The sequence below is a fragment of the Pelobates fuscus genome, chromosome 11 (genome assembly GCF_036172605.1).
Source record: "Pelobates fuscus isolate aPelFus1 chromosome 11, aPelFus1.pri, whole genome shotgun sequence".
Classification (NCBI taxonomy): Eukaryota; Metazoa; Chordata; class Amphibia; order Anura; family Pelobatidae; genus Pelobates; species Pelobates fuscus.
Genome location: NC_086327.1, coordinates 41,532,005 through 41,554,254, shown reverse-complemented (window position 1 = coordinate 41,554,254; position 22,250 = coordinate 41,532,005). Strand labels below are relative to the sequence as shown.

Here is a 22,250-nt window from a genome sequence, read left to right as displayed (position 1 = left end):
ATACTGTGCCACCCGGGCAGAATAAGCTCCAACCCCATAGACCACCCTGAAGATATACTCTCAGAATGTGCGCGGGCTTAACATGCCCCACAAACGGCATATGCTTATGAACGAAGCCAAGAAGCATACCGCAGACATCTTATGTCTCCAGGAGACACATTTCCCTAGTGCCTGTATACCCACATTCGGGGTAAAATACTTCCCCAACCAATATCACGCTACATATGCCACTAAATCAAGGGGAGTATCCATATACATTCATAAGTCAGTGGCCTTTGAACTACTACAGGAAATACCTGATACACAGGGCAGATACCTCATTTTAATCTGTATGTTGAATAATGTGTTGTATACTTTGGTTAATGTGTACGCTCCGAATGAGCACCAACGTAACTTTTTGCATAAAGTATTGACTAAGGTGACCATGATACAGAAAGGGCTGACTATAATATGTGGGGACATCAACCACGTCCTTGACCCCAGACTAGACTCATCCACACAGACCCACTCCACACGACAGAGGTCGCCAACACCCCACTGCAAGTCCCTGACGAAATTGCTACTGCAATTCAACTTTTATGACAGCTGGCGCACGCTACACCCCTCGGACAGAAGCTACTTGTACTATTCCAAAGCCCACAAATCCTACTCCAGGATCGATGTGATACTGGTCCAGAGCTCCTCCCTCAATCTAGTCCAGAGGTGTGACATGGGAGACATAGTTTGGTCTGACCACTGCCCCGGTCACCATGTCCCTACATGACAACTTCTGCTTCCGTGGCTGCAATCCATGGAAACTTAACACAAGGCTACTATCAGACGACTCCTTTAGACAAGAAGCAGAAGGGGAACTCTCACAATATTTCACCACTAACGATATCCCTGAAACACACACCTCCTCCACATGGACGGCACATAAAGCCGTCATGTGGGGGATCTTCATACACAGAGCTTCCTATATCAAGAAACAGACCCAAACAAAAACCCTTTCCCTCCTCCGCACCCTGCGGGACCTTACCGCACAACAATTCCTACACCCGACTGCTAATAGAGGTCTCCAAATTGAACAAACCCAGAAGGAGCTCAATGATATCTACATAGCGCGCACCCTACACACGCTAAAAAGCAAAACAGTACGTCATGGGCGACAAAGCGAGCGCTTTACTCGCCAATAGACTGCGCACAGCTAACGCTCAGTCAAAAATAGGATACATACTGACTGAAGACGGTAAAAAAGTTATCAAACCCCAAGATATTTGCAATGTCTTCGCGAAATTTTATAGCAAACTATATAACATGCAGCGACGCACCAGCCCTCACCTACAGAAATCTCCCAATTCCTAGACCAGGTAACTCTCCCCAGCCTGACAGACGACCAAATACACCTATTGACAGATACGGTCACGCCACAGGAGATAGAACAGGTGATGGTGGCCTTGCCTCCTCACAAATCCCCAGGCCCTGACTGCTTCCCCAACCTGTACTATAAAAAATTTGCCTCCATCCTCTCCCCCCAGCTGGCAAAATTATTTGCAACTGCAACCGCGGAGAGTGAGCTTCCGCAGGAACTGCTGGAGGCCAATGTAGCTACACTACCCAAACCTGGCAAGCCTCCCACGAAATGCGCTAACTTCCGACCCATATCAATGTTGAATACTGACATTAAAATTATGGAAAAAATTTATGCGAACAGGTTGAAAGGCATTCTCCCTGCCTTGATTCACTCTGACCAAGTAGGTTTCATCAGGGGAAGACAGGGAGCAGACGGGACACGCAAAGCGATGGCCCTCTTACAAGGCATGAACCGATCGTCCACCAATAGCATACTCCTCATTAGACGCCGAAAAGGCTTTCGACCGCTTGCATTGGTCATTCCTCCAGGCGGTCCTCGAAAAATTCAACTCTTCCCCCCCCCCTAATTCATGGAGGTGGTTAAAGCACTCTATAACAAACCCACGGCGAGAGTATTCAATGCGGGCTTTAGGTCAACCCCCTTTTGCATAACTAAGGGGACCAGGCAGGGGTGCTCACTATCACCCATATTGTATATCCTGGCATTGGAGCCGCTGGCGGCTCTGATCAGGGACGACAATCGTATACATGGGGTACATATAGATGGCAGGGAAATGAAATTAAATCTATTCGCTGATGACATACTCCTAACCATCACAGATCCAAAGACGTCCCTACCAGCATTTCACAATATACTTCATGCCTACAGCAGGTGTTCGTATTATAAGCTTAACCTCACAAAAACACAGGCCATGGGGGTGAGGATGGAGGGCGCCTACAGGTCAGACCTTGAAAAGGAATTTGCATATGACTGGAGGACGGACTACCTCACCTTCTTGGGTGTTCGACTTCCCCACCATCTACCAAAACTTTACGATCTTAACTATGTCAAGCTGAGCAAAGAAATAGTAGAAAACCTCCAACAATGGAGAAATAAATACATCTCCTGGTTAGGACGCATAGCTGCTGTGAAAATGGTAATACTGCCTAAGCTGCAATACCTATTTAGGACAGTCCCATTGATAGCACCCACACGTTACTTCCAGGCATTGCTAACGCAAATTAATAAATGTATATGGAATGGCAAAAAGCCCAGAATAGGCACAAAAACCCTCTATAGGACCACACATGCAGGTGGAATGGGCCTACCAAACCCTAATGGGTACTATAAAGCGTCAATCCTAACAAGCCTAGAGGCAGCCCACCATCACTCAGCTCCATCGAGAGCTGCTGGACACAACGGCTCCACATATCTACCCTGATGTGGCCAACCCCCTCCCAAAGGCCAGACCTGGCGCAAGCGCTCCCGGCCACAACAGCTACCCTGAAAATATGGGGCGCCTGACGCGCGAGTATGTGCGGTTGTGGTCCTGTCTCACTGGCCATGACCCTGGCGGAGTTGATCCCCGGGTTTAATTTCAGGATATGGAACAGATGTGGAGTTACTTACACGACCTGCAAGACAAAGGAACGCTGCTACCATTTTCAGACCTTAGTACTAGATACACTATCCCACATATAGCACACTTCTCCTATAGACAACTGAGATCCTGGTGGCTCACGCATGTGAAGATCCCGGTGACAGACCCCCAAACATGCCTTCTTACACACTTTGAGAAACGCTTGATTGCAGGGACACCTGCCAAGGGGCCCATATCGACCACTTACACAGAACTCTGTAAGCTCCCTTGGGCCAGAGCCTGGGAGGCTGACATAGGCTGCCGAATCCCCGAGAACACCTGGCTCAAAGCCATGAATAGTTATAAAGGCAGGTCAGCCTGCGCAGCTCACATGGAACTCATGCGCAAAATTGCCTATAGGTGGTACATGGTACCTACATGCCTGGCCAAGATAATGCTGTCACAACCAAACACCTGCTGGCGCTGCCACAGAGACACAGGCACATTCCTACACATCTGGTGGGGCTGTGACATTATACAGAGCTACTGTAAAGAGGTTCTTTCCCTCATCCACTCACATACGAACATTGCAGTCCTCAACTCCCCAGCCTCCTCCTACTGTTCATGTACGAAGACCAATACTCCCCAGCAGATAGGTATCTGATATACCACATCCAAATTGCTGCCCTGACACACATAGCCAGGAATTGGCAGTCCACATTTACAGCAACTATGCAAGAATTGACTAGGTATATCTCAACAGTGGGAAGTTACGAAATGCACACTGCCCCCATAACAAAACGCCAGTCCTGGAAACGGGAGGTTTGGGAAACCTGGGCCAAGAGAGCCGCAGACTAACAAGACAAATGTGAGAACACACACTCATATAGAGACGTAGATACAGGGACGATAGTTGGGAAACCTGAGACGGAAACAGGCACCATGGGGATGAACCCGAGGTGCGAATCTGAAGGACTCCACTGACATTGGTCCCACATATATAAACCGGAGCAACCCCCTCAACCCCATCCCCCCTTCCCCTCCACCTTTCCACCTTTCCACCCTTACCTCCCTACCCCCTTCAATATGCATTTACCACCCATGGACCCCATTCCGAACCAAGACAAACTGAACCGCGCTAGCGGCAGGAGACAGATGACACGCCTGACGCCTTCATCGGGTTATGCAGTGTCACCTTCTCACTGGCGCATGAGCTGACCGAAAGGGCCCTAGGCAACACTGCGCAAAACTATGCAAACTTACGCAAAATGCGCAGTACTATGTAAAACTATGCACCACTGCGCAAACCTCTGTAACACCATGTAAAACTATGCAATATGGTGCAAAAATGTGCAAAACTATGTTAAGCCTGTGATAAACTGCCACATGCGTTATGTCTTTGCCTGCAACCCCCCATTTTTGTATTTCTGTAACCCCCCCCCCCCTTCTTATCTTTTATGCATGAAAATAAAAATTGTCAAATTGAAAAAAATTTTTTTTACTGAAATGAATGATTTTGTTCTAAGTTAAAAATTAATGTGAAATTTGTGATTTTATTATATAGAAGGTAATGCCATTCGCGGAAGCATGACATCAATACAAATCCTGTGCCAAGTATTAAAATTGTATCTGTCGTGGATAAACTTGCTTATGCTATAATAAAAGTGCATATAAATTGCACATACGTTTTTTATTTGGTTATGGGTAATTGAGAGTTTCCTAAAACCAAATGTTTTCAGTGTGGCTATATTGGCCTCAAAGTTTGAAATTCACTTTGAATTACGAACAGTTCATTTTAATGAACAACACTGTGCTCTTGGCATGTAGTATTTAAACCAGCTGCATATGGCATGCAAGTCAGCCATGGGTTAGACTAATGATCAGTTAGTCTCCCGGCTATAGCAAGTGGGGAAGACCTGGAATTAAAGGTGTAGCAGCTACTTTGATTCTGAACTCCACAACTGCCAACAAATTTGAAGGATGTAAAACATGATCAGCATCACACAGACCAGGCTAATAGAATACTTGGTTTCAAATAATCTGCTTGTTTATTAAATTATGTCACATGCCATAAGCTTTCCTGAAGAGATGGGTTTTAAGGCACTTCTTGAAAGTTGAAGACTGGGGAAGACTGATTGTGGTAGGCAGGCTTTTCCAATGGAAAGACTTATAGAACATTCTGCGAACACTCACCTTCTGTGTTTATTGGTGTACAATGGCTGCTGTTCCAATCCAGTGTCGATCACCGCTCGCTTTAAATTTGCCTCTTTTTCACTTCGTAACTATGAGTAGACGAGAAATGGATGCAAAGATGTAAACATTTTAGACATTACAAGAACAGGATGTAACCCACATAACAGCCTACAATGAACACTTACACATCACATGCATGTAAATAGAGAATAATATGTGAGATGATAAAAACAGGTCTGCAAACACGTTGACAATCCCACTTTTTTTTTTTTAATGACATCAATCTATATCTTTTTATATAATGGCAAATAAACATTCTATTCTACGTGCATCAAAAATGAGATGAATGCAAGTTTATGTATGCATCTTGGTATCATTGCTTGCAGTAAAATGCTAGAGCACAGGTATACCACAAATCTTTCTAATCAACAAACAATGCATTTAAGACACAAATACGTGAAATGCGGGGGAGGAAATAAAAACAAAACTTTATTCAGTACAATACTTACATCTTCCTGCTTTTTCTGAAGCTCTTCTAGAAGACTAACTACATCTTCATCAGCAACATCATAAGCCCTCTGACCCTGAATGGGGAAAAAACTAATTAGAAAATCACTACCTCTAAACATTTTAAAATGAGAACTCACAACAGAGTGTTACAAAACAACAAACAGCTGCTGTAGAACAGTAAGCACTCAGCATTAGGACTTGACAAGAGTTCTTATTTTTATACACATGATTATTCACAAAAGCAGCAATTGTCGAGGACTGAATACGAGTATTTCATGTTTTAGGCAAAATAGTTTTCCAAACTGGTTACTTAAAGCAGCACGGTCATGCCGAACTTACCTTTCTCCAATCACTTGCTCTTCTCGGGATCTGTTATCCGTTTCTTCCTATCTAATCTAGTTTTCTTTAAAACATAAGACACCGTAGTCCCTACTTTGTTTTATGTATATTCCCTACACTTGACCAGCTCTGACCTTTCTGTGGGTCAGAGAAATTTTCCCACAATACACACCATGTCCTCCGTGATCTCACGATACCTGCTTTCAGTTTTCATTTAGACAGAGCACCGGCGAAACTACCGAATTTCGTCCTTACAGAATGAGAACAGATTGTTCATTCATGTTAGGACGACATTTGGTACTTTTAGGTCGGTTCGACATTTTATTCATATGAATGAAATTCCAATCCGTGCTGACAAAATCACTTAAAGGGACAAATACAAATTCAATTGCACTGTTGAATAAAAACCAGTTGAGAGCATAATACTCTGACCTGTGCCTTGGCTGGAAGCAGCAAAGAAAGAGGAAGTCATGTGACAAGCAAGGCTTTATATATGGTTATGTGGTTTGTTATGATTGGTTAAAAAATTTAATGATTGACTTGTGCTGCTGGAGGCATGAGTAAAGAAAGTCATGCAAAATAGGAAGCCTCCTGTCATGTAATAAAATTAGGGAGCCATCTACCAAAAAGCTGTAAGACCAGGATTGGTCTTTCAGCCAACTTTACGAATACTAAGGTAGCTCACTATATTCCTATCAGAGCACTCTTCTTGGTTGGCTCAAATTGCAGGGTGTGGGAAGGCTTTAGAAGCCTTTCCCTGCCCTGCGAAGCTCAGTCTGCGCGAAGATGAATTATTTTTAAGCGTCAGGATTTTTTGGGGGGGCGTGTTTTTTTTTTTTTTTTTGGCACTGTCATTTTTTATTTTATAAGCTCGACAGGCTTAATGGATTTTAATTCTGCCTTTTTTGGGGACTGAAAAAATAAGGTTTTAGAAAAAAGAAGACATCAAATGGCAAGTTTTTTTTTTTAATTTACATATATTTTGTTTAGTTGTTCCCCCCTCACTATTTTTAGGGTGAGGGGGTGACTAGGGGCGTGGGGTATTTTTGCAGTGGGGAAACAATAGGTTATTATTTATCCAACTTCTCGAGTCAGAAAAGAATGATGCCCTGCATAATACAAAACCTATAGTCAAAACATCAGCTATAGACTGTTAAGACTGAATAATTATCAGCCAATAAATCGTAAATTAATCAATACCAGTGTGTGTATCTAGCCTCTTATGTTGTGAGATCTCCCACTTTGTGTATAGTTAGACCAAGTTCTTCTTCTTTCTATAGGCACATAATTAGTTCATGAACACAGCATATTCTTGGTTGAGCACTGAATGTTTTTAACTCTACTAAACACCTGTGCTCTTTGTAGCAGTGTTCTAATCTTCGTAAAATGACTTGCAATGCCATGTGATTCTAATTTGCACTTCCCAACTTTGTATTGCATGAAGGTATCAGTGCAGAGTCCCTTTGAATATGACTGATGTGGTGTCGGAGTTATCTGGTTATTTCATCCAGTTAGTTTAATGTCAACTACACCATACACCTAGCTGAAGAGCAAGATGTCCTCAGTGACCAAACAGGAAGACTAATGTAACTCTTAAAATAATGTAGTACCACATGATTGGTTGCATTCATGTCACAGAAATGTTCCACAAGCAATCTGCACGCCTCTTCCACACCCCAGTGAGCTGCAGCATGAAGGGGAGTCCATCCATCTTTATCACGGACATTTGGATCAAAGCCAGCCTGGAGCAAGAGCCTGGGAACATAATGGAGACAAGCACTTAATAAAATGCTGCACACAATGCAAAACTGAAACTATTTGTAAGAAGTACATTACCTCATGACTTCAATGTAGCCTTTAGCGGCAGCAACATGTAGTGCACTTGCACCAGTCTTCGCATGCCTAATGTCTTCAATTTTACTTGCATTCAACCACTGACGTGCATCTTGCAGCATTACTTGCTCCTCTTCCCTTTTGGCAGCTTCAATGTCAATACCTGGAAAATACAGGCATATCTCTTCAGTCATTTGAAAGTATACCAATAACCAGGTGCTACTGGTTCCATGGCAGTGAGGAAAAGTAGGATTCAGAGTTTTAGACATCAAACATTGTTTCTCACTGGTAAATGCAAGGTCTTTCATTAAGGCAGGTCTTTACACAATGGAAAGGGTTAAAAAGCAGGACACCCACCTTTATTTTAGCCATTCTCTTACACATACCCAACACAATTACACATATACTCATAATAAAACTAGCCATACACTATCACACTCCAAATTCACAAAGCAATCTGGCAAGTAATATGTGCAGGTTTATGGGTGACCGTAATAATGTCAGGGTTTCTCCCCCTTCCCCCCTTGTTCTTCCATGTGGCATCGTGATTCAGCACCACGTATAAGTGATATGCAACACTAGTAACAACCGTGTGAGTTTGGATGCCAAGTGAGGGTGCAAGGATAGTGCTGATGTGGTCTCTGAAGCATGAAGAGATCTTTTCAAATACATAAAACAATGTTTAGCAGATATGCCTCCAATGAAATCATGCAGGCATTTAACTATGCATTTCCTCCACTGGGAGTGAATCTGTACACAGCTTGCAAAAGCTGAAGATCTCCAGTGTGAACCTTTTACCCTCCCCTTCTTCCCCAGCCCAAACTTTCTGTAGCTGTCAAATCAGAGACTTTCCAATGCAGCTCAATGAGAATTCATTTAAAAGCAGGTAATCGAATATGGCTATACTGAGCTAAACAACCAGGAAGTAATAAAATTGGCAGGGAGGTGTAACAAGGTTATTTTATAACTGCCTATTTCAAGATTAAAAAAAATAATAAAAAGACAACACACTCTTCATTCAAAGCATTTCAGTAAGCTAAATTGCTTTAGGGTTCTTCTCTTTATGGATTAGACTTTTAACGTCAAGAAAATGTGCAAAAACATAAAAGGTTGTAAAATTCAACCGTTTAATTGGAACACAAAAAAAAAAGTCCCTTTGCTTGGAATACATAAATCTCCACACAACCTCACCCCATTTTCATGTGCAGCATAACAAGGAAGGACATTCTTTGAAAAATATTTTAATTTTTTTTCCACACAGTCTATGATCAAAAGTTCCAGTAAGCATAAGTGAACCTGCTTTTTCTGTGTAATATGTTGGAGATCTTTACACATATAAGGTCCACAGTTTGACCTACCAAGAATTGTGTAAGATGTTTTTCTAACCTCAGGGATGTGGATTTTTTTATTTTATTTTATTATTTTATTTTTTTAAATCTACTTGTCCAAGGTATTAAAGTAGCTCAGTTTTGCAATTTGGATTCAATTTGGAGTCTTGTTTTGCCCTCTGCTCTCCTATAGTTTAGCCGTTTTTATAGAGTGTGCAGTGTGTGCTTGTTGTGTGTCATAAATGTGTAGTGTATGTTGGCTGTGTATGATGTCCAAGCAGAGAGTACTGACTGTGCTTGGTACAAGTGTGGTATATGCTGGCTGTATGCCGTGCGCGGTGTCCCCTGGCTGTATGACGTGTGCGCGGTGTCCCCTGGCTGTATGTGACGTGTGCGCGGTGTCCCCTGGCTGTATGTGACGTGTGCGCGGTGTCCCCTGGCTGTATTTTATGTGTGCGCGATGTGTCCTGGCTGTATTTTAAGTGTGCGCGATGTCTGTGTGGTTGGAATACACTGATACATTCAAACACTGACTCATACACAAACATAATGCCATTCACTAACAAAGACACATGCACAAACACACACACAGAACCATACGTAAACACACACAGACCAATGCACAAATACACTGCACACTGACACACACACTGATCCATAAACACAGAACCATACGCAAACAAACTGAACAATCAACAGACAGACCCATATGCAAACACTGATCCATAAACACACACAGATCCATGCACAAACACACTGTACACTGACACACACATTGATCCATAAGCAAATGCACTGCACGTTGATCCATATGACAACACACTGCGCACTGACCCGTGCACACACAAACACATTATCTGACATTTACAGCACAGATTACCAGCAGCAGCCTGTCCCACACTTACTCTGCTATGTACACAGTGTTGGCCGCAGAAATACAACGCCCTGAGCATTGCGAGGAGTGGTTGGATGCTGCCGCTCCTCGCACCACCCTGTGAGTTGCAGCCAGGCCCGGTTACAGCGTCCCGGTACCCCTGCCTGCCCCTAAGATACCCGGTCCCCTTCTGCCTGGCGCCTGGAACTGCATGACCCGGGCATCAGGGTTATAGATTCCACATCCCTGATCCTACAGTTATAGAAGCACTTGTACTTTCAAAAAGGTTGCTACAAAATGATTCAGCCGGGGGGGCGGGCCGGGCCGCCGAGCCGCATGGAAGCGGGCCATCAGAGCTCCGGGCCTGAGACGCAATAAACGGCACTAAACCCGCATATGCATTGCCTCAAAGCCGGATATCAGTGCACAACTAAACGAAGAATCAGCTCAGCTCCGGTTCAATACCAAATATGACCTTAACGCACAGGTAGCGCTGAATCCGACATACCCAGCCTACATAAGCAACGACATTGCACAAGTAAGATCCTAAAACGGATGACTACACTGCCAGACACACATGCCTGAAACATCTGCTGTTCTGGAGGGAAACGCCGGCTCGGGGCACGGCCCCGTCCTCCCCCCCCCGGCCGGCGGGGGTAATCCCGGCCACATGGGGACCGCAGACACCGAGAAGGGAGCTCCCGACTGGAGCCTGTGCTGCTTCCCAGCAATGGCAGGGCTGTTTAAATGGGACCCGCCAGCAGACAGACGCAGGAAACTGCTAGCCCATGCGTGGGGGGACGCCCTGCGCCCATCCTTTGACCCGCGGTGATCGGAGCTGCGGATGGTCTGTCCGGACGGCCTGGGAGCCGACGCCAAGGCCGCTCGACCTCCGGATGAGGTGGGCACCCGGAGGAACTTGTCCCCACCGCTGTGAGCCCGACAGGGCTGTGGGGTACGCGATGGGAGAGGCACACAGAGCGGACCTTGAACCTGCCGGGGTACTGGAGGTACGGGGAGGTGCAGGGGACACTGGGCGTGTGGACTCTTTGGGTGGAGGGGCCGCAAACGCTCAGGATGCCCCCGAGTGCCCACCGGGCCGCGGTGCGTACGGGGGGCGGCCTGGGGGGCCGGCCAGGACCGGGCGCCCGGAGAGATGGAGGGGCGCTGGTTGCGTCCTGACCTGTGTGGGCGACCCGGACACGCCACATGCTCACAAGGGCCATACCAGGCACTGCTCCCACACAGCTAGCCAGACTTTGCAACACTTCCACCTGCACACAAAGCTTGGATGGAACGGTCAAGCTCCTGATAATGCCACTGGAACTCATACAATGAATCACAGGATGTTGATAAGGCCCTGGATAATCGTTTTTGTTACTCTGAAGCTCGAATCAGATTTGCTAGGGCTACTTATGCCATTGTTTCCTTTTTATTGTTATTTAAGCTTAGTTCAAATAATGACCATGCTATTTACATTTCGGAGCCCCCTAGGGCCCCCGCTTAATGCCGTTGATTTTTGTTGACTTGATAGCCAGATGGATGTGAAAAATGATGTAGGTTAACATGCCAACACTTTCCATTAGGAAGACGCACGCTATACATGTAGCTACACGTCAATATTACTGCAGTCACGACAGCTAACCTAAGGATCTTCTTAAACGCCCAGATTACACAACGCCACGCTCTTACAGCGAACCGCGCACACTAGGAAAGAGCCCAAGCATATTATAGGCCTATATGGCTTACATACTAGACGCAGCCTTAAGATACGCATGCTGATACGGAAAATAAATGCCTAGTTACCAGCAGAAATTGCACGAATTGTTTTGCTTAGAAAGGCTAAAATGACTCGACAGGAGCTAAAGTCTACTATTAATAGCTTACACACTAACAGCTAGCGTAACGCACTAGTTAATATATTTGATTTGATTATAAATACGCAAAATAGATTGATAAGACCCAGACCAGGCAGCTAGGACTTAATACTATGTTTATACTCCTTACCAAATGATTACTGGATTCTGCGTGCATGCATCTTCTAGTTGTTGCCTGAGTAATTAACCAGATAAATGATACTAATGGCCTATGTATAGTTATAATGGTTGATATACAGTGCTAGTATACTGCCTTCTCACGCTTGGTCTGAACCTTAGCCACTTTCGCAAAGTTAATACACGTCTAACCTACAACATGGTATGATTGCTGAGAATTATTGGCCTCTGTGCAGGCAACCATAGGATACCTTTAATAATCTATGCAATAAGTGCCTCAAACGACTAGGCATGACTAGGAGGAATTTACAGCCAGCACAATGCGTACATATGCCGATTGAATGCGTATGGCATCTTAACTCTCGCAAAGTTAAGGTACATTACAACTACATTTACTTAACTGCCTGTTTATTTTGATGTCTATGCCTCTGCGCAGGCAACCACATGTTACTTCTATGAATCCACAATGTGCCTGCTCACACTTTATTGCGACTCCAATAAAAATATTCAAAACAAAATAATTCAGCCGTGGTTTTCTGATGAAGATAAACAGTTGACGGAGCCAGGCTTGGAAAAAAGCTGAGCCAGAAGCCTAAACTTCTGAAAATGTTACTACACTGAACTATGAATATTAGATACAAAACCTTTTAGTTATCACTTCCTGGCTGCTATAACTGGTGAGGTGTGTAAATAAGTATGACAGATACCTTCCAATCATTTCATAATATATTGTGTGGCAAAAATAAGTGCTCAGGACATCTGATGGTCACATGAACTAGGATCACTAGAATATAAATGTTACAAAAAACAATAGATGAGCACCTCAATTCTCGATCATGTTTACACAGGTAATGCCAAGGGAACACAAAGCCATATCCATATTTTATTTCAAAGCAGAATTCCCCTGCTGGTCTCAGAGAGCCATTATTTAATTGTTTATTGCCATTACAATGTACTAGCTAATATTTTAAAACAAAACAATTTCAGCAATGTAAGCATTCCTTGGCATGCATCCTGAACATGAAAACACAAACGTTCGAGTCAAGGGGCAAGTTCTTTGGTGTGAATAAAGACTGCATATACCATCTTCTTTGAGAAAAGAGTGATGATGGAAAGTAAGGATATATTTGTTTATTAACAAAACACTCCAAAAAGAATAGCAATGCCTGCTTCTTGTACGACTTATAGGGCTTCCCTTTTCAGCTATTATAATAATGGTGAATTCCAGACCTCTCCTTTTTGTCCTACCCAATACTGACCTCTTGGAACAAAGTGATCTTAGAACTGCCTGCATGGAAAGGCTTTCCAGTAAAGCCAATAGCAATGCAGTTTTTCCAGTATGAAGTAGTTTTCCTGTTATGGATTAACAGTCGCTTAATAAAGGGAAATGTAAACGTGCCAAGAGCCTTACCTCTCTTTGAAATTTCAGCACGGAGCAAAGTCTCCATGCAGTCATCTTCTGCAATGTCAAGTGGTACATCCCCATCACTATTGACAGCAGCTATGTTTGCCGAATGTTTCAGGAGATACCTAGAACAAACAAAAAGCAACATCACTAAAGAAAAGTCGATTCAAATTCACTTAGTATGGTTATGTCTGCAAATGTAAATCAATTATTTATATAAAGTCAGATAGAAAAGAAACAAAGTGGGTATGTGTACATTCTTAAACAGTTTAAAGGGATAGAATAATAACGATGTATTATAATATCACGCAGCATAACAATATTTCATGGGGAAAAGAGGAAAACTGCTTAATATCAGGCATTCCCTGTTAATTGGAGTAGATACAGGGCCTTACAAATCAAATTAAAATTAATAAGACAAACCCTCTGATGTCAGCATTTAAACACTGTCGCAGTCAGAGGAAAGCTGAGCACTACACCAGAGAAAGTGAGTTAGTGGACGAAGAAAGAATATCATACATCAAAGAATATGATATGCCACAGAAGCACATAGCCAAACTGCCATGGTTCTATGCACTTAGAGGACCTGTTTGGGCACCATGAATGAAAACAGAAGGTTTATGATTCAGTGTTGGTACACAGACTTGGTGTTAAACCATTCAAAAACAGTTTAACCCATTTAGTGAGCCAGTATCATAGACCTCCTAGCACCATAACAACGTCATTTCAATTAAGTTGTTATGGTGCTTAGAGTGTACCTTTAACTGGGAAAGAGTAAAGTGAAGAAAAAGAAAAAAAGTAAAACACACACTGATCAGCACCAACATTAAAACCACTGACAGTTCAAGTTACTAACATTGATTATATAGTTACACTGGAACCTGTCAAAGGTGCTATATATTAGGCAGCAAGTGAAGAATCCGTTCTTGAATTTCATGTGTTTGAAGCAGGAAAATTGGGCATGCGAAAAGATTCAAGTGACTTTGACAAGGGCCAAATAGTGATGACTAGACAACTGGGTCAGAGGATCTCCAACACGGCAAGTGTTGGGGGACGTGAGGGTCAGAAATGGACCAAGGAGCAATGTGTGAAGGCTGGTCTGATTAACCACATTTTATTTTAGGTGAATCAGGTGAATTGCCAGGTGCGCATTTCTTTTCCTGCATTACCTGGGAAAGAGATGGCAGTAGAATACACTATGGATAAAAGGCACGCTGGCCGAGGCAGAGTTATGCTAGGAAAGGATCCTGGCCTACATGTTAATGTTACTTTGACATTTACCCCCTTCCTAGAGATTGTTGCAGACCACGTACACCCCTTCATGGCAATGGTGTTTCCTGATGGCAGTGGCCTCATTCAGCAGTATAATGCAAGCATTGTTCAGAAATAGTTTGAGGAACATGACAAAGTTCTTGTCTTGGCCTCTAAATTCCCCAGATCTGAATCAGATTATGAATTTGTGGGATCACCTGGAATAATAAATCCAATCCATGGAGGCCCCACCTCACACCTTGGAGGACTTCAATGATTTCCTGCAAATGTCTTGGTGCCAGACACTAGAGGACAGGTTCAGAGGTCTTGTGGAATCAATGCCTCGATAAATCAGAGCTGTTTAGGCAGAACGAGAGGGGGCCTACACAAAATTAGGCTGGTGGTTGAGGCTGATTAGTGTAAAGAACGGGCTGGGGACATCAGCAGTGAACTAGAAAGACAGTGTTCTCCATTTTGTTCTAAATCAATGTATAATATTCCTACTGTACAGAGTTCCAGAATATGTTGCTGGTTCATATTTTACAATATATATATACACCAAATGATGTACACGGAATTAAAATTACAACCTATTCTTCCGCACTATTTTTAGCAAAGTAACTCGCTGAGCAATTGTAATTTAATATATACCAAAACTCTGAGAAAAAAAAAAACCCCACAAACAAATTAGAACGTTTTCGTATACAGCCAAAGATGGGTGCATCCAGACAATGGGCTAGCATTAACCCCTAGTAGTAAATATACCAAAGAAAGAGTAGGTCCAGGTATACCAATGCTTTATAGGCACATTTATTAGAACAAGGTGAACAACACAATATTTACACCCTACATCTTTGTCAAGCCAAACAGAGGCTCAATGTAAGGTCGTAACATTGCAGTGTTCACCTTGTTCCTAATAAATGTGCCAATAGAACTTTGGAGCAAATAAAAACTGACCTTAGGCAACTGGATAGGTCAATTAACCTTTAAGCATATTTGGACTGTTCTGGTGGAACACTTTGTGGATTTCAATCTGATGTTGAAAAAGTATTATTCACATATTTAAAATACTTATGTACGTAAACCATATTTTCATGTAAGCTTTTTAAAATTCCATCACATACTATGCCAAAAATCTCTAGGTCACAGTTAATTGAAGTTTGTGGATATTTAACCAAGAATAGGCAGAGAAGGAAGGAGAGCTGATGACTCAAAAACAAGACTGAATCACCAGAATTCCTGTAACTAAAAAGTTTTTAACATATGTAAGTCTATGGCGCATCAAGCATTGTAAGTGAAAGTTAAAAAAAATCCGTCTTATATCAAATTTAATGGCCTTTCATAAGCTAGCGCAGGGTTATCTTCGGCACTCCATATATTGTGGACTACATTTCCCATAATGCTCTAACAGCCACAATGCTGGCAAAGCATCAGGAGAGATGTAGTTTACAACATATGGAGTGCCGAAGGTCGCCTGATCTGATCTAGAGAAAAGGCCACATTTTCATCGATATTCATCTTTATAACATTTACATTTTCTAACAACCAATTATTTGTAAGATTGTCTGTAAAAAAAAAGGGGGAAATTCCCACAGCTAAATTGAGTAGCCGAGACACACATTTTTCATGCATTACACCCATTTACTCACTCTGCTATCTCCATATAGCCACATGAGGCTGCAACGTGTAGAGGCGTCCACCCTTCATTGTCTGCTTGGTTCACATTGGCTCCATGATTTACAAGGAATTCTACCACCTCTAAATTTTCATCAATGCAGGCCTAGTAAAAAACAAAAGAACAAACACAAATTATGTATTTTTTTTAGGACAAATCTAAAATACAGAAAAAAGTGAGCAAAAAATAAGTTTAAATTAATTAAAAAAAATGTATTCTATACTGTAGAAAGCAAGGATTTTTCAAAAACATTTTTACAATCAAAAAGTGACATTTACTTTTTTTTTTTTACATACACACACGCACAATCCCACACACACACGCAACCACCTGCCTAATATAGTGTTGGGAACTTGGAGGTTAAGGCAACACCTTGAACCCGGTCATACTCCTCAAACCATTCCTTAACAAATTTTTGCAGTGTGGCGTGGTGCATTATCCTGCTGGAAGACGCTACTGCCATCAGGGAACACTATCACCATGAAGGGATGTACAGGGTCAGCATCAATCTATAGGTAGGTGGTATATGTCAAAGTAGCATCCACATGAAAGCCAGAATCCAAGGTTTCCCAGCAGAACATTAGCTTTTTCCCTATAGTACATCCTGCTGCCATCTCTTCACCAGGAAAACAAAGCACAAGCACCCAGCCGTTGACCTGATCTAAAAGAGAATGTGACTCATACAGTTTTTCAGCAATTTGATCTACATTAGCTCTTCTGTGTGATCAGATGAGATGGGCCAGCCTACGCTCCTTAAGTGTATAACCTGTTCACTGGTTATTCTTACATGCACCACTTTGGGTAGGTATTAACCCCTTCATGCAGGGAACACTCCACAAGACATTTGCAGTTTTGGAGATGCTTTGACCAAGTTGTCTAACCATCACTATATGGTCCTTGTCAAGTCACTCAGATGTTTTCACTTAACCATTTCTCCAACACATGAAATTCGAGAACTGTTCACTTGCTGCCTCATATATCCCACCCCTTGATAGGGTCCTTTGTAATGATATGATCAATGTTATTCACTTCACCTGTCAGTGCTTTTTAAATTCTAGCAGATCATGTATAGTAAATGTATATATACACAAGATACCTTCCCAGGTCTGTTAGAAAATATGCACATCTATCAGTGGCCCAGCGCCGTGACCGGAGGGATACCATATATGCAGCAAGCTCAAAGAGGGAATCAAATGAGTCACATGCAAATTACATATTAGAAGGCTGGGAAGTTGTGAATGCTGCTAAATGGAATTGGTCCTGTTTTATATATATTTTAAATATATATGTAGTTATGCAGTGAATTACACAGATTAATAAACATATGTCAGAAAGAATAATCAAAAGAAAAGAGAGGGTTGCACTCAACCATAAAAATCACAGGATGCTGACTAAGTATGGGTCAGCATACCCCAAGGAAAAAATCTCAGGCACTCACTGTGATAAGTTAAACAGCTTTAATGGACACCGCAACGTTTCGACCTGTAACCAGGTCTTTAAGCACCTTTAACAACTGCCATTGAAACATGCACTAAGCACCTCTCTGTGTATATGGCTTTGCCTTCTGAAAAACATCTATAAGAGAAGTCTTCAGAAGGACTGTCACAGGTACATGGACATTAAGAACATGTGAATAACAGACAAATCTAGCCATGGAAAGGAAGTTTGGAATCCTGCGATGTATTGCATGATCAGCAGTAAAAGGATGCAACATGATACACCTATTCCTTGTTGGGCTACATACAGTGTTTTCATCTGTTTAAATAATGTTTATTCCTTGCATCTGCTATACTGAGTTTATAAAAATAGTCATAAAAAAGTAACAGATGTGTAGTGTGCAGATACAGATGGTACTAAATGGACATTTGGGTGTTTATTTAAAAAGGTATACCAGCCACATAATTGTTAAAAGGAAAAACGATAGCGTTAGAAATACAATAAGTTATTACGAACGCTATACAATCTTATGTTAATATCCACCCCCACCCGTGAAAGGGAGGGGGGGGGGGGGTAGAGAAATTGCGTAACTTACTTTTTGACCCTCTGTGCTGCTGCCCTGCCTCCCTGACGGAGATCATTAAGATTTCCCCCATAGGAAAGCATTGGGAGACAAATGCGTAGCAAAACAATGAAACAATGCACTGCTCCGAACTGAACGCTTTCCATGAGCAGCATTTGAGTGAATATAGAGCCTGACTCTGGACTCTCAGCAGAAGCGCCTCTAGTGGCTGCCGAGAAGACAGCCACTAGAGGTGCCTAACCCTGCAATGGAAACATTGAGGGTTCTACAACACTGCCATGTTTTAACTGCAGGGCAAAAGGAAAGGGCACTATTTGCAGACCACTTCATTGAGATAACTTTGGTGTCCCTTAAGTTTATGGATAGGAATAGAAATATCCACTACTCCACTTTGGTATGAAACAGACAGCAGTGAGCATATTGCTGTACAAACACTACTAACCATGTTTAGTTTTTCATTATAGAAAATTCAGACGGAACTTGTAGTTTTGTGCAGAAGACAACACACGAGTCCGATTATTTGCATATAAAAAGGTTTTACATATACACACACAGACTTTCTATTTTGCTTCTGTTCACTCCCCTTGCATTTTGTTAACGGATATAAAAACAATAAAAAAAAAACTAACATTTCTATTTTTGAAAATGTAGATTTTAAGGTTGCGCAAATTCTACATTTGGTTTTCTCCATTTGCGCAGCCTTAAAATCTACATTTTCAAAATTAGAAATGCTAGTAGTTTTTCTTTTTTTGTATATCAGCCTTCAAATCTACATTTGCATTATTATGTTCAGAAGGTTTTAGGTTTTCATAAAAAAAGCTGACCGCCCTTCTGTATTCCCTTCCCATTTCGTTTTTTTAAATGTTACCATCCCTTGCAGTACATTTTGCACTTACAACCTATTTGTGTATTTCAATTTTGGAAATTATTCTTACGCTACAGCATTTTTCCATATGTCTGAAAATGTTGCACAAGATCAACATGTAAACAATCTGCATTCCCATTGGCAAACCAACCCTATACAAATGCATAGCTGCTAGAAGTGCTTCCTGGGGCAGTGCTGCACAGTGTGCATCACGGACATTCAGTATCTCCACCCTCTGCATGGAGATACTTAACTTTCTGCATAGAGATGCACTGAATCAATGCATCTCTTTGAGGAGATGCCGATTGGCCAGAGCTGTGTTTGGCTCCGCCCTGCGGCCCACCTCCTTAGCTGAGATAATTAGAATTGCCATCTCAGCCAATCCAATGTTTTCTTATGGGAGAGATCATCATATGTCAACAAAGGAGACGAATCGGGACGGGGTAAGATTTTACTATATTTAGGGGGGCAAGGAGGGGCCAGGTAGTAATTTTATCACTATAGGGATTGTGTTCCTGACTTTATAGTGTTTCTATAATGGACACTGCAGAGCTTATATTGTCCATTTGGACAAGAGCCATGTAGAATGTGATATATTACTACATACAGTGTGATTATTATTTTTCTGTGTGCATTGTAATTGCTCAGATTAAATTTGTCATTATGATGTAGCATTGTATTCAGGGGAATTCCATTAATTCTATAATCTTTGATAAATAGTTGAACAGGAAAATTCTCCACAGCAGCTAGCAATGCAAAATATTCCAAATGTGACATTACTTGCTTCTTCACTCACCTAAGCTATTTAGATTCAACTTTATTATCATTGTACAGTGTACATACAAAGACAATGTAACAGTGATTAAGTACGGTTAGCCACGCAAACACATCTCTTGCCTTTATCTATCCTCCTCTTACTGGGGATGTGTTTATTCGAAAATACTTTTTGAAACAAGTTATGTTTTATTCAAACCCAGTTTAAACACCTAAATTGGTTTTGAGATGGCATGCTATTTTGCTGGAGCAAAGTTCAATTAAAACAACAAACTGAGGAGAGGCTCACAGTACACAGGATGCCTGTGAAGTCCAAACATCTTTCATATCATCTATAAATGCCGTCTGTTATGAAGGCAGCTAAACAGCTATACTGCAGTCAGCACCTGGTCTATCAGATACCAAGTATACATTATTTATCCTTCCACATCTAGGGGAAAAGAAAGTTGAGCAAATTCTCATTATTGTTAATGGCCAACTTGTGTTAAATCATCACCAAATAGTTTTATACAAAACAGTTTATTACTCACAGCCACTTTTTCCTTCCAGCGTTTTGGTAATTGGTAATAAAAGGTTTATTTTACTCTCTGCATCTTGCAAGCAGTTCTAAAAAAGCTTTATGACCAAGCCAAAATTACGTTTGATCTGCAGCCAAAATGGAAAGGGTGACCAGAGGAGTTTAAAGCAGAATTCACCTAAATACAATTAACCTTAAAATAATAAACTTTACTCATGGTGTCTGTTGCAGACCCTGCAAATTCATCCTCCACTGGGACCAAACGTGGAGCTAATGATGAGCCAATGATGACTTCATCTAGTTAGTAAATCACTCCCATCCAAAGGTTTAAGTGGAAATCTGCCTGTGCCATTATCCTTTACATATGTATTTACTGTTAAGCACAAAACTCACAGTGGAAGGAAAAGTATCATACCATTTCAAAGATTTCATAAGGAGAACTGCCACATGAAATAAAAAATTGGTATCAGTAGAGCACAAACTGGGTAGATGTTTTGAAAGCACATGTAAACGGCGTCAGGAATATGCTTGTAAGATTGGTTGGAATAAGGCCAAAATGACAATCAAGGTTAGGTACAAAGATACACTAAGCACCGACACAGTTAAGTACATTTATTATTGGTTGGTCTCTGAATTCATGCTGAATTTTCTACACTTTCTTTTTAAACAAAACTAAAGTTTTTTCTTTTTTGCAGGATAACGCCGGCCCATTATCTACGCCTCCATTTTCACAAAACATTTTCATAGTTGAAATTTTTTTTATTTTTTTTTTTTAAAGCCAATGCATGGTCTAAAGCTCAACAATACAGAAAATCAATGTTTTATTAACTCAAAATAAATAAATTCCAGTGGGACCTCGGTTTACAAACGCCTCGGTTAACAATTTTCCGTTTACAAATGAAAATCCATTGAAAATAATTCCTCGGTTTACACATTTTTTTCGCAATACAAAGCAAGGTTCCCCAGGATGCATTGCACCTGGGAGGTTTATAGCACCGCCCCCTGCATGCTGGAGCCTGTGGTAACACATGGCGTCGAGTGTGGAGTGTGGAGTGGTTGGTGCGGCTTTTGCATCGAGTTTTGGAGCCATTCTGGAAATAGTTTGCAGTGGTTTTTGGACTTTTTGGTGCAACAAGCTGTGTGTTCTGCATTGTGGGTTGGTTTCCATGCCAGCTCATTTTGATTTTTTCTGACCTCCAGAACGGACTAATTGATTTTCAATGCATTTCTATGGGAAACCGCGTTTCGGTTTACAAATGTTTCGCAATAAGAAACGTCCCAGAGAAGGCATTAAATTCGTAAACCGAGGTCCCACTGTACAAGTTTTCCATCTCTTTGACTAGCAGTAAACAAGTGTGTAAGACACTCACACTGACATTTTACTGCTGGGCTGCGCAGACAGCCTCCTCGCACAGTAATCACTACAGTGCATTGTAGTACTCCTGTTGTACTCACGCAAGCCTAGTGAATACTTTTAAAGTTAAGGAGACAGAAATCCCAAAGTTGACACACTCCCTAAATGTTTCCATGATTAAAAAAATAATAATACTGAAATTCAACATTTTGTTGTTGCAAAGATTACAAATGAGTCTACATTAAACAGACTTGATACCACCAGATACAGAAACTATGCAAAAGACAAAATAATTATTTCATGATAGTTTTCCTTCGGGCTTGCCAAGTGACCGTTCCCACTCTGTGCATCAACCGAAATGTTGGCAGCAGAACTCATAGTTAACACCCACAAAAAGTGTTAAAGT

General features: G+C 41.8%; 1 protein-coding gene across 2 annotated transcripts in view; it reads right to left on the bottom strand.

The window, feature by feature from the left end:
• Positions 1–22,250, bottom strand: part of PPP1R12C (protein phosphatase 1 regulatory subunit 12C) — a 123,107-nt gene that overhangs the window by 46,646 nt on the left and 54,211 nt on the right. For both annotated transcript variants that reach the window (XM_063436593.1, XM_063436594.1), the window contains exons 2-7: positions 16,289–16,419; positions 13,395–13,513; positions 7,791–7,950; positions 7,565–7,709; positions 5,615–5,689; positions 5,106–5,194 (exon numbers count right to left, since the gene is read on the bottom strand). In XM_063436593.1, coding sequence (XP_063292663.1) covers positions 5,106–5,194; positions 5,615–5,689; positions 7,565–7,709; positions 7,791–7,950; positions 13,395–13,513; positions 16,289–16,419 — 719 coding nt within the window. The remainder of the gene's footprint in view (positions 1–5,105; positions 5,195–5,614; positions 5,690–7,564; positions 7,710–7,790; positions 7,951–13,394; positions 13,514–16,288; positions 16,420–22,250) is intronic.